At 35.3% G+C, this 18,351-nt stretch overlaps 2 protein-coding genes across 4 annotated transcripts in view; one reads left to right on the top strand and one right to left on the bottom strand.

Annotated features, from left to right (window-relative positions):
* Positions 1-2,212: 2,212 nt before the first annotated feature.
* Positions 2,213-11,085, bottom strand: LOC113498709 (rac GTPase-activating protein 1-like). The gene is made up of 13 exons (XM_026878827.1): positions 10,797-11,085; positions 9,703-9,905; positions 9,216-9,369; positions 8,742-8,902; positions 8,362-8,463; positions 7,869-8,004; positions 7,303-7,462; positions 6,988-7,114; positions 6,673-6,822; positions 6,013-6,263; positions 5,261-5,390; positions 4,693-4,826; positions 2,213-4,457 (listed from the first exon to the last, which is right to left on the bottom strand). The coding sequence occupies exons 1-13, from the start codon at positions 10,906-10,908 to the stop codon at positions 4,424-4,426; spliced, it is 1,854 nt and encodes a 617-aa protein (XP_026734628.1). The 5' UTR covers positions 10,909-11,085; the 3' UTR covers positions 2,213-4,423.
* A 597-nt stretch (positions 11,086-11,682) lies between these two features.
* The window catches only part of LOC113499018 (protein kinase C, brain isozyme), a 167,313-nt gene continuing 160,644 nt past the window's right edge, over positions 11,683-18,351 (top strand). For 2 of the 3 annotated variants that reach the window (XM_026879325.1, XM_026879324.1), the window contains exon 1: positions 11,683-12,052. In XM_026879325.1, the coding sequence (XP_026735126.1) occupies positions 11,871-12,052 (182 nt within the window). In that variant the 5' untranslated portion in view covers positions 11,683-11,870. The remainder of the gene's footprint in view (positions 12,053-18,351) is intronic. The other variant, XM_026879323.1, reaches the window with a different exon arrangement.

Raw genomic sequence — 18,351 nt, 5'->3', positions numbered from 1 at the left:
GATAAATTATGTATTTTTTCTCAAGTGTACATTGTAAAAGCTGAAAGATTAAAATTATCTCATGATTGGCCTAGCCTTTTCCCAACGGGGAATATGCATGATTTTTTTTTTATTTTTTATATGTTTCTACTAGTTATTACATTACCAAACATACAAATATCACGTCCAAAATATAAACTATTATGCAAAAAATTAAATATTAAAATCGCGATCAATTTAAACGCGGCCATTTTGGCGCGCTTGCTCGTGACGTCACCATTACACGAGTTCGATGTCAACAGCAAAGTGATTGGTTTACAAAATTACCAAAAAAAATAAAGTGAGTGAATATCGACTTAATTACCATGGATACAATACAATAACAATTATTCCTCCAAAAAGAAACCATACATATAGCTTGTTGACAGCAGACGTCTCGTGTAAAACTGACGTCACGTTTTGTTCCACCAATAGTGTTGCGTTTCGAAAATTTGCGCGGTAATTTCAAAACAGCCACTTTTTGATGATTAAATTTCATTATTAAATTAAAATAAATTCTAAAAATAATTGTATAGTGTGTTTTCAGTAGCAATAAATATTACAAAAAAAAATATTTTGTCCATATTTAAGTCACGTGCATATTCCCCACTATGTTGGGGTCGGCTACCAGTCCAACCGGTTTCAGCTAAGTACCAGTGTTTTACAAGGAGCGACTGCCTATCTGACCTCCTCAACCCAGTTACCTGGGCAACACGATACCCCTTGGTTAGACTGGCTGTCAGACTTTTTCAAGCTTCTGACTACCTGTAACGACTGTCAAAGATGTAGGAATAACAGCCGGGACCCACAATTTAACGTGCCTTCCGAAACACGGAGGAACTCGTTATGACAAAGATTAAAATTATCTCCACCATGTTAAATCACAACGTATCTTCAAGTAAGAGTATTGCAGTTGTTTAAGATAGACAACGCTACACTGTGTGTACTACCCTCTCGCTCCCACAAGAGACAAGTTTTACTTTAAGATGGTATGGTAGGATTCCTAGTAGTCTAAGTCTTACGAACCAATACAATCACTTCATCAGTTGAAGACTTTAGGGCCAGGTTAATCTAACGAGCATTCCTGATGAAAATACAGTTTTATAGTTGAAAACCATCTCTATGTTATTAATATGTGGCAATAGACGACTAGTCGCGAGATACGGGGTGTTTTCATACGAATGTAGATGTAGTATAATGAAACTGTAACTGCCGCTTGAAGAGTAACTTAATATTTCATAGAATAAGCTTATCATAGATACTGCAACTGTTAGCTTAGGCCTTGTGAAGGTTGTAAGCCCATAAGGGAGTTGATGAATACATAATAAATAAACTTACATGATGGTTTTGAAACTAAAGCGAATGATGATATGAAGTGGGTGTCAAATTTTAGTAGACTGACTTTTACAATAATAGTAAATGTTGAATTTTCATTTTTAAACAAAATTTGTAACCCGATTTGTTTTGTTATTGGTAATGTGCGACTTATTAATGTAATGTCAAATATAATCAACCTAAATACTTCCCTTTGTTATCTAGGCAATGTTTTGAGAGAGATTGAATTCATCAGGATCTGAAACTTGCCTGAAAGAGTCTTATTTCCTAATTGTTCTTGTGACTGACGTTTTCGTTCCATGTGTATGTAGGTCTGTACGAATGTCTTAAGGCCTAAATTTCTATGAAACACCAGTATCATGTTTACCAAAGAATCTTAATAGATTTAAGTGTAAATGTAGCCATGTTGAATGCACGCCGTAGCATTTTATATCACATTAGTTACCAGTGTATTGTATGTGTAAATAAACTTAAAATTAAACGATTTCGATGGAATATTTATTTGTAGAATACATTTTGTGCGTAATTTCTTCCTATCGATTTCGTATGTTTATTGTATTTTAACAGTAATAATACCCAGTGGAAAGATTTCTGTGTTTTAATATGTATAAGTTAAGTTTGGCTGTAATTTTGCTGTATATTATTTATGAATGAATTCAAAAATGGTTTGCCAAAGATTTGCTATATTGATTTGTCAAATTATTTGCTCAATTTGTTTTATTTATTTCCTGAATAAAAATGTGATATGATGATTGGGAATTTGTATTTTAATTTACTACAACTTCTTTGTCTTTTTTAGTATCCCCGCTACATGTAAGATTCCTACAAATAAAAGGTAAGTTGAAAAGAAATCACGAAGTGTGTTAGACAAGTTTATTTCATTTACAGTCAATGATTACAAAATATATTAATATCTAAAGGTACATACAGTATACACAGTTTAGTGTACAACAAACTAGTCAATGACTAGGCACATGTGATGATACTAACATTACTAACCAAATGATTTTGTCTAACCAACATAAGACTGTATTTCTAATTATTTTAGACAGTTTTAAACTTTTTTTTTGGATATAAATGCGAAATACGTTTACTAACAAAACAACTACCTTATACATAAACAAAAATAGAAAAGAATTATCTTTATTTATATGTTAACTAGCCTATTGTGATAATTGGACCTCACCAAACCAACCATTATTGAGGACTTTCAAAGCTGCATTTTTAATTTATTTATTTAAACCGTTAAAATGTCGTAATTAAATAAACATTTGGTGCGGTCTAGATTGAATAAGGTCGAAGTCTGAAGTGTGAAAACAATTTTATAAGAGAAATGTCAAAAAATACTTAATATTTAATACAAAAGAACATCGTATTAAATGTTTAACACTACAATAATCCTAGTTAAATGAAAATGAACATTTATACAAACATGACTTGGTTCATAATAGAGAAAGCAAAAATAAAAAATTGACTTGTCTCACTCTTTCAATTTACTTTTTTATTGTAAGAGAAAGAGACAACGTATCACTTTTGACTATTTTTGTAATGATGTGTAAATAAAGAAATTGATTCCTTTTTACATTGTAAACTAAATTAATAAAAGCTGCTAACATACGAAATCCAGTATGTTTGTGTATATTGTGGGTCTTTAATGATAATTTTGATACCATGACATTATACTGGACTTGAATAGATATCTATAACACATAAACCTGTAAGCAATGAACATGAACACCAATCAAATATGAGTATTACGTTCGCCATAAAAATGATACATTGCAAAAACTTATTTGACGGCGTTCGTGCTAAAGTCCTTTAAATAACTTCGAAAAGATAGTTAAAGATGCAATTATCTGGAAAACCTCTTGAGAAAAAATATAACAACAGTTTGAGGCATATTCTCTGAACGACATACACAATATTATTTCAAGCGGTTTTTCCTAGAGAAATATTTGCGATTTGCGCAACTGTAATTATAATAACGTAAATATTATACAAAGACGTTGATCGTAGGCGGGAGCGTGACGTCACGATAACGGAAATATGAACTTAAATAATAAACACTAACTACGGAATGTTTTACAGCAAGTTTTAATGTTAGATAAAAGTTTCAGAGTAACTGTTTCTGGGTGATCGATTCTTATGAACGACTGTTCATTGGAAATTATACTCGCCAGGACGAATTATGGCAAGTTTTAAGCGAATTTGTATTATTCGAAATAGGTTTTTATTTATGAAAGGTATAGTAAATTATTCATAAAGTCTAATAACTAGACTCGACGCGGATATATTCAAACCGTAGGCTTTGTTTTATTTTTATGTATCGTTTTCAATATTAAACATTTAACATTTAAATTTGCTGTAAACATTAAACAAAAGCACTGAATATACATCCATTTTTATCGTTAAAAGTGGATTGATTCAATAGCTATGATACACAATAAAGAAAAGCTTAACGTCATACAAAATTAAGTACAAAACAGGAAAACGTGTATTGAGATTGTAAAAAAACAAACAAAATATTCATGTAGGTAATTTGCATTTTCCACACATTAATATGATAAACAGACAATCTCAGAACACACAAAAAATATTGTAGAAAACTTATTTTATAGATGTAGCACATTGCAATGCAAAATAAACTTTAAGGGCAGACCATATGGTTTAGTTTTGCAAAGGCATTAAAAAAAACTGAAAGATTTGGAAATTAGAATCCATATATTCGGTAAACTATAGACGAGTTGTGAAATAGAATGTCGGTCACACCCTCTCTTTGCAATATTTTGAAATTAATTTGATTCAACAACTTGGGGTTCTATCAAGCAATTTAACTAGAACTAAAAATAAACAAAATTAATGAAAAATTTACACAGAATGTCACTAAAATTAATAATGATAACTTAAGTTAGTCAGAATTATATTAATAAGAACATGAAACTAAATGTTATTTTATAAATAAGTTGTTAATGTACATAGACAATGGTTAACATAAATGTTCTCTTATGAACAAACGAAAAATAACTCTAAAGCACTTACATTAAGGTTGTATTTTGAGTAATAGCTACTGTCACTGGAAATAGTTCCTCTTCTTTCTGGATATACTGAAAAGAAATTTTACTTTTAAATTGCATATTAATAACTTAAGGATTGTCAAGAACAAAAACAATCGTATGTATTCATTCATTCATTTTGATAGTTATTATGCAATTCGACCTGTCGGTCTAGGGGTTAGTGGCCCGGACTGCTATACCGGAGGTCGTGAGTTCGATTCCCGGTGCACGATTTCAAAATGTCATTCTTATGGAGAAGAACCTACAAGTACAGAATAGAACTCACCCGGTATCAGCCGGCGAGAAGAAGAACCCTCGGGGCCGGTTGAGCGTGGCGGCCAGCGGCGACCCCGCGTCCGTGTTGGGGCACGCCCACTGCGACCAGTAGTCACACGGCAGGCGCAGCAGCAGCTGCATGACCTGCGGGGGCAGGCATGAGGCAGGGGCACACTTACACTCAACAATAATATGAAGTGACAAATTTCATGTTAGTATACATAGGCCGATTTTTCAATCGCTAGATTTATCTGACGACTATGTTTGCCAACTTTTGTCTTTTTTGATCGGCCATATTTATTCCTCAGATAGAAGTTAAGTGATGATTGAAAAATCGGCCTTAAGATATTTTTTCTCACAAATAGAAAAGAACGACAATTAGATATTTTCCAAATGAGACAACTAACGTATTTTGTACTTCGTAAAATAAGGTCGAATACCCTTATGCTTCATGAAATAAACAGTAGTCACTTATCTTCTGTTAAACTGGTAGATAGTCCCAAAATAACTTTGTTTTTTTAACGTTTCCATATTAAAATGACCATGACCATCTTGTATAATAGTAATGTATAACATACACTAAACATCTGTGCGGTAGCGTTGTACATCTCTGCGGGCTGCGACATGAGTCCGTACCCGATGAGCGTCGGACCGAATATCTTCGCCAAGTTGTCGATACCCATCTCACACTCCTCGCTTTCTGCTACTCTGTAAATATTGTATTATATTTCTTATACATTATCATATAAGCATAAGAATTGAAATGAAACTACTTTTACGTAAAAGTAGTTTATTTTCAATGTTAACTCATTTAATTAATAAGTATTAATTTAGTTACAAAAATTAACTTGTATAGGAACGTCGATAATTTTGTTTTTGGACAGTCTTTTTGTTCAATGTATAATAATGGATACGTATTTTTATAATTTGTCCCGTAAACATGAATTTTATTGAACAAAATACAGTGAATGTGACTTATGGGTGATGTCACGATTGTGTACAAATTTTACGAAATCATTATGTCACAAGTTGATCTTTAAAGCAATTTCAATCTTTATCAATTATAGTTTTCTCTGAAAAAATGAAAAAAATACGTGACTAATATTTTTTAATTATCTAACTGAGGGATTAAACAGATTTTTTATTTTTATACGCAGTCGTTATCTTTATTTGCAAATAACAACAATAGGCAAAAAACTAGTTGTTACACTGGGTCATAATTACGAGGCCAGTCATAATGTTATCTAAGGTACTAGAACTTCCTCCGTTTTTTATAAAATAACGAAATCAGATGACGTAATTGATTCATGAGAGTGTTTGGAAGGCTTACTTCTGCAGATGCAGCACGAGGAAGGCGAGCGTGTCCCTGTTGGGCTGCGGCAGCTGGCTGACGGCCTGCAGCACGGCGGCGCTGGCGTCGGCCGCGTCGGGCAGCCGCGCCGCGTCCATGAAGTCCCGCCACAGCGCGCTGGTGACGAGCGGCTCGCGCAGGCCGCGCAGGAAGTCCTTCAGGCAGCCGCACACCACGTGCACGTCCTCGCCCGCCAGCGACGGCGACCCGCAGCCGCGCAGGAAGCGCTCCTGCAGGGGGACATGTGGATGTATACTGACGATAGTAACATTAGTCTCATTCCCAGTGGCCTGGTGACCTGTAATGCAGGTATTCTCAAACGTTGCGTTCATAACTTTGTAAAGAGAAATTATTATTATTCGAAAGCAAAAGAGTATATATAGTATAAAAAAGCTTTCACAAATGCTGAAAATTTTCTTTATCTATGTAGTCTCAACAGCTTTGTTATTTACATGTGTGTATTGCTGAACACTTAACTAGTGGGCTAAATCCAATATTATTTTGTATGCTCCCTTGATAGGTTTAGAATCACAAATCAACCTAACAGAACAAAGTTCACTGTATCAGAAAAAGACCAATAGAAAGGCTCTATATGAAAATTACCTAAAGACCAATAGAAAGGCTCTATATGAAAATTACCTTGAGTCTTTTAACCTCCTTATCAGTAGCACTGATACGGTATATACCCTTTTCTGTCAGACCACGTTTCTCAACCTCATTGATGCAGTGAACGAGCAGCGCCGGTACCATAGGCGGTGTCGATGGAGCGTAGTCTGAGATGCAGCCCTCCTAGAAAGAAACAGAGCCTTTATTATAAGGGTAAGCTAGTTAATCTTAAGTTTGCCCCTTTCAAAGCAAGTATAAGTCGGTCTCCTAATGGTCTAAAAATAAATTTTGGAATGGTCCATCGATCTAAAGTACTGAATGCTATGATCACGCTGTGTGACCCTGTACCTGCGCGGGCCCCCTGCGCGCGGCGGGTCCGGGCGCCACGCAGGGCAGCGGCAGCAGCGCGCGACACTCGGGGTGCGCCTGCGCGCGACATGTCTCGCACTTCACGCCCAACTTCGCGAACTTTATGCTGTAACATATACAATTATTTCATGAAAATGCGCTTTAAATTATAGTTACCAGCACGGATCTTGAGCGCTCGGCGGAAGAGTGGAGATCGCTTTGCGCATAATAAACTCATGACAAAATAAAACGCCAATCTTGAGCCGCCTTTTCTTTTACATTATAATAATCCATATAACATAGTTATACACTCACATTTTGCCACAGGGCCCGCAAGTCTCCCTTTTATAGAAGGTCTTGGCGACGAAGTTGTGTTGTCTCGGACGGCCGCGCGGTGAGCCACCGAACGCCGCTGACAACACGGACGGAGTGCGCTGCGGGACTGCGCGCGGCGTGTCCGAACCACTCTCTGTGTCTGGCGGTGAAGAGAGATTTAGTAATAATTCCATAGATGTGAGTGCTATCAGAAATCTTCATTTCAACATTAATTTGGTTATTATCATTTATTTTTAATCTGTTTATCCGTTTTTGAGCTAGACTGCATCACAATCTGTTTTTACTTGATTCACAATTATTATGTATGAATATTTTTATAGTAACTTTTCGAGATGAATCATTATTAAATTATGCAACGGTTTACACGCGCATATTTATCGGGATTGCCTGATTAGTTTCGGACCCAACCGGAGTCCTTAATCATGAGCTGATGCGGCGGCCAGGTAGCGTAAATATACCGTTGTATCATTTAATAGTGTATGAATATTGTTAATAGCTAATATTCTCAATAATTTGAACAAGATAAAGTTTTATAAGTATGTTACCAGTACGGGGCGGTGCGGAGGGTGCGGAGGGCGTGTGTGCGTGTGGCACAGACAGCTCCGCGCGTGTGTGTCGGCCCGACAGGCGGCCTGACGACTTGCGCGGCGGGGCCTCGTCACTGCTCTCCGAGATCGGTTGCTAGGGGCAGATACACGATCAACGACCATTTCTATATTTCAACACACTTCAAAAAGGATTTATTTATTTATTTGTCTGTATTTTTTTCAAATTAGTTTCCTCGGAACATCTGAGTGGAGGACACAATTTTGTTGATTCTTTTTATTCAATGTGAAATAGCAGTCATTAAAACTTCATCAAGTATGGCTCAGAAGTTTTCATTTGAAGTCGGTTGTATGTTTTTGTTGTTATAAATATTATTTACACAATAAACTTTATAAAAATTTGCTAAAGAAATTTTTCCCAGTAAAAAAAGATGTTCTTGCTTCAAGTTTAAAAAAAAACTGATCAGCGCACCTAAACGGTAAAATGACTTACGAAATTTTGCGGCGGCTTGAGGTCGTGACTTGTGGGAGCTCGCTCGAGCGTCAACGTTGTAGTGGCCGTCGCCAACACCTTGCCACCTTGCAACTCTACCGTCTAAAACACAGTTAAAAAATTCATGTTTTTATTTTCGGTGGATACAGTAAAATCACATCTAAAGTCTGAAATAACATATTAGTGATCCTTAATAAATTATTATGCAAAATAATATTACTTAAATTCTATCACGGTGTGTAAGATGCACATAAACGCTCATCCTACGCGGGGATCAAACCCGTGACACTTCGCGACAGTTGGTATGCGTGGTTACCTCAAACACGCATGTCACATGTCAGTCCAAAGTCTAAAATTTCATTTCAACAGTGATATTAGACCTTAGTAGCAGAAGAGGTAGAAGACCGCCTCTTCTTGTTGGCGGGCGCGGCGTCCCGCGCGGCCCAGCCGCCGCGCTGCACCCACGAGCGCCGCGTCGACGCCAGGGACAGGTCGAGGTCGTCCTCGGACCGGGAGTACGACATCTCCGATAGAAGGGTACCTGTTGTATCATATTGGAAGCCATATGAAGGTTTTTCTTCAGATAAGACTGGTAAAACTAACTAATTTAGGTTGGACTAATTTGAACATTTAATGTGAAGTTATGCAGTTGACACATTGGAATAAAACATAGGCTATTTGCAGGTATATGCTATTTTTACAGGCATTATGATCAGGCGCAGCTAATTATAATATTGACTGCTGAATTTGAAATTTAACTAAGAAATCTAAAGAGGCAAGTAAGTGAGTATCCACAGTACAAATTTTGATGTCTCAGACACGTTATCTCTCTAGACTAAATTTATAATGTTTACCTGTAGAGTTCAACTCTGGTACACCAGTGAGTTTAGCATTATGATCCTGTTGGGCAGTTCCATTCAGGAAGGCCAATTTTTGCAAGGTTTCATCATTCAATTTGGCGCGATTATCATTGAACAATAGATCACGAGCCATGTCCAGCAATTTGCTCTGAAAAGAAAAAAGCAAAGTTACCAACTAGATAACAATTATTTTGTTTTCCCTTGGGTAATAATTCCTTGGCATAGTAGGAATTAATTTAACTAGGAATTTTCATCATTGCAATAATGACTTCTGAAGATAAGAAACCCCAATCTTTGTATCTATTATTTTTCTTAAAACTCCTATTGGATTTAAACCTCTAGTGCATATATTTAGGTAATTGAAAAACTGGGTTTTAGAGATTTCCATTGATTGGTGATCAACCTTACAACCTCAAATGGTGAAAGAACAAGACTGGTTTATAATGCTTCAGTGTAGCAGTATCTATCAGCAAATTCTTACCAGCTCACTATACTTCTTCAGTACTATATTCCTCTCTCTTTTCTCCCCATCAAGTAGCTTCCTCACATGAGCAAACTTGGCCTCCCACTTAGACAGGGTCCGGAGAGCCTCATCCAGCTCTGACTGCAGACGGGACGCCTCTGCTTCAGCAGCCGCCCATTGTCCCCGGACCCACTCCATTTGTTTTAAGAATGCTAGGAAGCCTGAAATATAAGGACTATAGTAATAATTGGAACTTGGTAGATATCCCATCGCATTTTAGAATAAAGTACTCAACATGACCTCTGTATGTTGGACCTGTGCCCCCTTGCATGCCTTTAAAAAGGACCGGGTCTCTTCCTATAAAGTTATACTGCGAATGAAAAATGTGGAACCAAATAAAATAATGAATTTGGTGGTAAAAAACTTCAAAAGGCAAGATTTGCATTCACTGTGTTTTTACAGTAATTTCATGTTGGTGTAGCTATGTTGCTTTCCATTATGATCCAATTGATTTACCAAATACAGTGGTTGTTTTTGGTCTTAAGAAATTCATCTCACATGATTTTTATCTGATATTGTTTCCAATTTAAAAGAAATTGCTTCAAATTTATTTACAACTGGATTCTATGAGCTGTATTAATAAAGGTAGTTGTTTGTTTACCCCTCACAACTCTTGGGAGGTCTGTTTTGATATAAATATACACTACCAAAATATAAAAATAGTAGCAATGAACAAATATAACAAATAATTGTAGACAGGCTGTTTCACAAAAATTACTGTGAAGCCTTTGTTCATAAATAATTTTCAAGGTCATAGGAAGTGGGTAGTTATTGTGTATTATTGATAACACTTTTTTGGAGTTCTGATGTAGTGTTTACCACTATGAAATTTGACATAAATCACATATCAATATGGTTTTAAAGATCTCAGGTAACTGAACAAATAATACCGTATAAATAGCTATTGGCGCCAATTATTCTTTATTTTACAAATGCAGGTGGATGAAAAAAAAGCTGGGACCTACCGACCGTTACCTTCAGATGGAATTCCAACAAATCATAAATAACAATCAATAGTAATTCGAAGTTCTTTTAAGGTCTTAGAAACTTACAATCCTCAGCGGCCCCATCGTTGAGAATCCCGTTCAAACGATTTATATCATCAAACTGAGCTACCAACGACAATGTTATGCCTGGGCCCGAATCTGAATTTTCTGAACTCATATCGATTTAATTCCACGATATTCACACAAAAGAATATAATCACTTCAATAGTTTTTTAGATAATTCACATTTCAAGTCGCAAAGAACAGCAACACAATTTTTCAACCGTACAAAACTTGAAAAATAACGGCTTCACGCATGAATAGCTGACAGATCAGGAATGCAAACAGGTTGCGTTCAAAAACTACAATTATTACTGCCACTATCAGTCATTGTGTGATCTTAACATGGTTTTATATTATTTCTTTTTAACACGCTTTTTGTATTTTATAACCAATCCAGCAATAAATTGCAGTATTTTAGCTTATTTCATATTTTAAATAACGTGGTAATTATAGATGTTTATTAAATTTTTGTCGAAATTTTGTAAAAGTAAATGTGGTGATTCTATAAACAGAGAACTTTGTAACACCGAATAGTACTAATCCTGCTGTGGTTACATACACGGCACGAAAAGTATTTTTGCCAAAATGTTTTTTAAAACTTCTTAACCATAAAATTCTCAGAAGCTTGATGAATTATTCTATTAAAAGTACTTATCTTAATGTATATAAATCTCGTGTCACGGTGTTTGTCCTCAATGGACTCCTAAACCACTTAACCGATTATAATAAAATTCGCAAACCATGTGCAGTTCGATCCAACTTGAGAGATAGGATAGCTTAACTCTCGAGTTTTAGTCGCAATTTCTTCTAACCACGCGGACGAAGTCGCGGGCAATAGCTAGTAGAAATTGTTTCACCTAATCATTGCCAGGTGTAAAATAGTGGTAGAAAAAATTCTACTATATGGCAATGATGACTTTACTTCAGCTTGACAGTGACAGGTCTCCTCATTGACAAATCGCGATGACGTTCCGTTGAGAGCGGTGGTTCGTTCGGGTGGGCCGCGCTCTCTGCCGAATATTTGTGAGATAATAATTATTTCCGATTTAACCGGCGCCTTAGCGACCGCGAGTAGCTATGGCGGACGAGGAGAATAATTGTGATGAAGGTGGTGAATATAAAGCGGGACAGGCGTTCCGTTTGCGGGGCCGCAAGGGTGCGCTCAAAAAGAAGAATGTTTATCTGGTGAAAGACCACAAGTTCATGCCGAGGTTCTTCAAGCAGCCTACGTTCTGTTCCCACTGCAAGGACTTTATATGGTAAATCATTAATTTAAGTCGGCACCTATTTCGTTTGCAGCATATTATTAATAAAAAATTAAAAATACACTATTTGTTTACAATGAGGAGGCGTCCTGTGTACGCTTTAGCTTTTTTTGGTTCATCGGGCGATGATAACAGGCGGTTCAGCCTATGCTAACGATCATATTGTGTATGAAATAGGTTGTATATGATTGTTATGGTGTAAGTGCAGTTACCTATATTAGGCGATGTATTGTTTGGGATCACAATGATAACACGTTTTCCTGTACGCGTATTTATAATACGCTCGTTTTGATAATACTACACATTGTAGTCAATTATTTTAATTCCAGTATGATTATTTATTTATCATTATTTTATAGGAATCCTATTAGAATTAATTGTCAGAATTAATTAGAAATATATTTATTTTCGTAAAAATGAAAATCTAAAAACTTGGGGCACGAAATTAAATTTTTGATTGGCAAAGTAAATTATTTATCAGAAAAGTACTCATCAGACATGAAATAATATATTTTAAATTAATAATCTAATAGCTCAAGTCTAATATTTATTTTAAGGGTATTTAAAACCTTACACACCAATCCTTTGTGCAATATTTTTAAACAGAAAAATACATAATTAAGCACATTTAAAAAATATATTTAATACTCATCTTATTCTAAATTAGGTCTTATTAGAAATCATATTATACAAATATACAGCAAATTATACACCTATGTGTAAATCTGTAGCATAAGCATTATTAATATTATTCAACCATAAGTAATTCATACATTATTTGCAAGAACAATAATCATTAGTCTCTAATAGATTGGTTATATTGCAAATAATTCATTCATATCACAAATATTAAGGAAAATATTAAAAAAAAAACCTTAATTGGACAACAACTTATAGATCTGACACACTGACACTTGCTTATTAAAAAATTAAGTAAATGTCAATTAACTTTTGACAGCACATTCATAACATTGTTAATTTGAAGAACAAACAAGTCATAATGTAAGCAAACTTCAGTTATTTTTAAATTATGATCAAAGCACCAGTGCTTCTGATCATGAATTTATTAATGAAAGATGTTTGTATTTCAATCATATCATCATGTGGATATAAAATCGTAATTTTATGGCTGTCAAACCAGTCAGCTAGTTTCAATATAGTAAAACAGTACATAAGGTTCTATAACCAATAATTCTGACTTAAAAATACTACGTCGTTTCTCAAATCGATATATTATACGTACAGGAATACTTTCGCCCTAAATTCTGAATTCTGATACTAAAATTTGAAGATGGATGACTTAGCCTTAAGGAAATTGCGTCTTTTCGTAATATACTTTATAATAGTAATGATAATGAGGCCATTTTTGGCCTAGGGAGGAAAGCTTTGTTTAAAATCGATTAAAAAAAGGGAGTAGATTACTATTAAATGTTTTTTTTTTTACAATATATTTCGTTTGTTGTCGCCGTTATCAACTCGTTTACCTTTGAATGAGACCCAAATTTAATAGGAATAACCCTCAAACCTACAGCCGAGTCTATCTTCAAACCTTTTCGAGAAACCAGTGCTACAATAAAAACACTACCCGCCTTCGAAAGCGCAAATCAGCACGCGTGGCGAAGGGTTCCGATCGATCCACAATCGCTTACAGCTGACCTAAAGAATGTTTTTGTTGGCCGAGCTAGACAATGCTTGGTCTCTTGACATACTTCAACAATCCCTTATCCACCATAGAACAGAAATTCTATGCAATCAATCATTTAACACAAGTATACTAATAGGTCGAAATATGGGTTCTAAGTTCTCAAGACCTCTGGTTGCATTCTCTGATTGAGTTTTATCTACCAGAGCTTAACACGTGCTTTCAAGCATGTCCACGTGTTATCTAAGTTCTTTACTCCGACGGGTCTTAATTGAATAGCATTCAGCTTTTTTCAGTAACGCGACATTTAGGCTTTAAAATTTCTGGAAAAAAGATAAGGAAACATTAAAGCACTTCATTTCGAAAAACGACACATTGTTTTCGATTTATGATAATGCGACAGGTAATATTAACCATAGCTATTCTCAATAACATATTTTAAGTCCTGACCTTATAATTTGGAAAGGACAAGGATTCGTATCACGATCCGAAAGTTCATCACATGACCAAATATAGAAACATATGTATCTTACAAGATTTGGGTAGATTGACCTTTTGCAGAACATTTGGCTTCACGTATCGCACGATGGATATTACCTATTTGTCAACGGGCAACGGCCTTGTGCTGAAGGAAAAGTAAAGACTAGGTTACAACTAAGAGATAGCAAAAGAATATAGAAATATAATACGTGGTTAGGATGCCGCAAAAGCAGGCAAGATTTCTTATTAAACGAAAATAAGAAAGTTACAAGGCTTCCGATACTAAAAAAGTTAAACACAAAATAGATTAACGTTCTTAGATAGATAGCTACAACATAGATGCACCTCTTTTGGATAAGCCGGTTTCAAGCAACAGTTATAACTCAGACTTCACACTGTCCTTTGTTTTCTGAGGCGAATAAAACTGAGTTAACACATTATTTTATGCAAAATAGTATTCCCAGAGGAACCTAATATGATGAGCGGAAATTTCTTTGTCAGACCACGCTTTCCCGAAGACCACACCGAAGTTAAGTCATCATTAGGCAAACATTTGACTTTATCATAACGCATACACTTTAAAGTAAACAGTTATTGTTTTATGAGATTATGAAGTGATAAGGAAAACGAGATACTAAATGTGTAATTTATTTTAAAATAACTATTACTGCATTTTATCTTGTTAATGCATATTTGTCGACATATTTAGATCTTTGTGTCATTGTACCAGTTTCTTATTCTGCCCTCTTATTTAAGTCTGAATATATTAAGAACTTATTTCTACCGAGCGGAATTAACATAAAAATAGTTCGAAAGTACTTCGCATGGGACTACAATGTTTTGCTGATTCAGATATTTGCAGGTAACATTGTACTGACCTGTGACGTACCCTAACATACTCGGCATAGTATTTGCAATGAGGTATTATGGTTGTTTAAATTGAGTAACCAAACACACTCAATTATGTAAGCCATGATAAACTGAAATGTATAATATGAATAATACGCTGTCTCCGCAGATCAGTTCAAACGCTCGCAACCGCACTGGAAATCTCAAAGTGAATTAGCTTATTCCCGAAATATGAGCGAGTATATTACGTTCATCGTGTCGGTCTCTTAGCACTCCAAACGTAGACAAAACCATTATTCCGTTAGAACTAATGGCTTCACTCCCAGGTTGGAGAACCTCTATTAATATAACACTGCAAAATATCTCATGCATGTATGTGTAGACATTTATACACATCGTTTGTTTCCTCATTGTAAATCTGACCAATCTGCACGTTCCATTCCATCATCCTGATATCTGTTACGAGTTTATGTAATCATAAAATAAACAATAGAAGGAAATAGTTCTAGTTATAACTCATCGTATGCCTAGTCTTTACCAGAACTATGTTGTGTGCGGTTTCAGTCCGAAATTAATGTTAATGCGAGGATTCCGCAAAGGGCGTTTGTTTGACCTCTATAACTTATGACTGTTAGTTATATCGTATTGTTTTGCCACTTCGTTTAGTTTTTAATTTTAAGATAGCATTTTCAAATGCACCAATGATTGAAAACAGTAAATTCATCATTAATTCCACTGCGTCAAGGAAACAACTCTGAGATATCATAAGTTCATGATGCGTAAAGAAAGGTTACTCATCCAATTCGCAACACATAAACTAGCTTTGTTCGGCGGATCAATCTGAGCCATGTCTATTGCTATTTATACTGTCACTGTAAATTCTGGAACGAGTTTATTATGAAATACTGTTATACCAGACCATTGATGCGATATTATTTATTTATTTTGAGGATATAAACTATTTGCATAACACACATGAAGCGATTTTACGGCGTCTTTCCTTCCCTGTATCTAAATCCAACGAACGGAATTTACGAACGTTTGTAATGAAATTATCAGTACCGCGCCATAGTCAGGTCGTCAACTATTTTTGTTTACTTTATGGCAATATTATGATCTATATTAGACAGACGACCGATGCGGACTGATTTAACAGGAATTTTTACTACGGAACTAAATATAACGGACACTGTACTTGTGAATTTATTGACTCTATTTTTATATCAGTATGGTTGTGGAAAATAGTTTGTTGCACAAACCGCACAGTGACATGCTCTTGGCTCCAGAACAAAATTTATTGATTTTGCCTACTTTAATGTTATATTATTAACTGGTAAATAATGTCGCGTATATTTGAAGACGTTTATTCTGAAAATGTTGAAATAAGGCCAAGGTGATGATGTCACGGCGGCTGGAGGCAGGTACATTTTGGATTGTTTGCGAATGAACGAGGAATGATTTACTGGTACAATATTAAAGAAGCGGCTGTGGTATCATTTTGATTGATGAGTTTAGACAGCAAGGCGAGGAGACAATGCGGTTGTGAAATGCTTTTGAATACAGTAGACTGATCGTGTTTTGTTATTGAAGATTGCGGAACATGTTCAAAGTGTGACTCAACCGCTCTTTGGGTTAAGAAAATAACGTAATATGCACTCTTGTGATTAAATCCTATTTGATTGTATCATTATTTAGCGATGATTATACCGAAAACGTCATCGTGTCTATTAATTTCAGATGATCGGTATATAATAACATTTCAGTTGCCACGTTTAACCAAAATTATAGCCCTGCAATATCTCTCTACCTCTTTAAATATAAGCTGAAGATTTGAACAAATGTGGAAAATCGTTCGTCAATAGTAACACATGAGTGTGAAATGCAACGTCGTTTTACGTCATCGAGCAAACATATACCTACTGAAATGCAATATAATAGCATCTCACCTACGAGTGACGCGAGCGTGAAAATCTCAACGCAATCACAACCAAGCGATCTAATTAGTTTCGGGTCTGCACGCTTCATTATAAAATATTGCGTATAAGGTAAAATGTGAGCAAAATGTAATTTGTTTTCCGGCTAGTGTTGTCCTTTTCTTGTTGGTAATTGAATGTTATTCTTTCTCTTTCTTAATTAGGAAGCTAAGTGGAAGCCGTTATTTGCTGGAATTGTTTCGGCGTATCCGCGTATGGTTGTGCAAATTAAAGGTCTATTGCCACTTCATTAATATGTCTTATAACGAAATACATAGTAATATGCAGAGTTGCCCATCGTCTGTTTATGGAGATAATAAGTGGCTTAAAAATAGTTACTTGTCTATAAACTTTAAATACCGCAATTATATTGCAAGGATAATTTAAACAAGTACCTAACCGCTTTTTTATTTTCCATTTTTATTTCGTTAACAATATCGAAAGATTTCATCAATATCCTTTTTTTCTAGTTAAAATAAAGCACTCACCAGCAGCTCCCCATACTTATAACAGATTCCTCTAACCTCATTAACCTCATCCTAATTCATCTATTTTGATTCTATTAACAATATGATTTTATTAGATAATTCAGCTAAGATTCGTGCGTCTGTAGCACGTTTCACTCCACCCCCAATTAAGGCGGCGTTGATCATTTGCGCTTGTTCCAACCTTTATTATAATTTCAGTATTTGAACGAAAATGTGGGCTTATTTATCTTCACGTAATTGTTCTCCCGAGGACTTGTTAATGTAGATAGCTGTGAGGCACGTGTAAGCCTTAATATTATAATGACGTTGTATATTATTGTTCAAAAAAACATACATATCTATAAGTACGCGTCAGTGTTAGACGAATTTGAAAAGAAATGTTTTTAGACTGGGTTTTTTTTTCTAGTTCCAAAGGCGATAAAAGCATTGATTTATAATCTTTTTGCTGTATTTTCAGACCTACTGTGCTTAGGCTTACCTGCCATCATCTCTGCTCTCGCCTTCCGCGTAAAAATGCTTTTTTTCTTCAATAAATCAGTGGTCAATCTTACAGTAACTTGGACTTTCGCGCCACCTGTAGGTAAGAAAGAGTACTAGATTTGTTCTAGCGGCACATACAATTTGTACGCTGATATCAGTGAGATATTATTTTTTTTGGAGCAATAAACCGAAACAATACCACATTTCAATGTCAATGGAAAGGTTACTAGTATGTATGGTATTGAGGTAATCGCTTAATTGATTGGAAGTTGATATATATTATGTTCTGTTTCGCTGTAAATAGCTTTGACATGTCTAAAACTATTTTTTTTCTCTGACCAAGATTTAAATAAAAAGAAAGTGTTCCCGCAATTGCAAACA

The sequence above is a fragment of the Trichoplusia ni genome, chromosome 11 (genome assembly GCF_003590095.1).
Source record: "Trichoplusia ni isolate ovarian cell line Hi5 chromosome 11, tn1, whole genome shotgun sequence".
Classification (NCBI taxonomy): Eukaryota; Metazoa; Arthropoda; class Insecta; order Lepidoptera; family Noctuidae; genus Trichoplusia; species Trichoplusia ni.
The sequence above is the reverse complement of the archived record's forward strand: the minus strand, read 5'-3'. Positions and strand labels throughout refer to the sequence as shown.

Excerpts from the sequence above, each read along its gene's own strand:
- LOC113498709 (XM_026878827.1), bottom strand. The coding sequence starts at position 10,908 with ATGAGTTCAGAAAATTCAGATTCGGGCCCAGGCATAACATTGTCGTTG. Across the intron at positions 9,370-9,702 it reads TGAAGAAGTATAGTGAGCTG|AGCAAATTGCTGGACATGGC; the intron begins GTAAGAATTTGC and ends TTTTCTTTTCAG. Across the intron at positions 7,115-7,302 it reads TGCGGGCCCTGTGGCAAAAT|CATAAAGTTCGCGAAGTTGG; the intron begins GTGAGTGTATAA and ends TATATGTTACAG.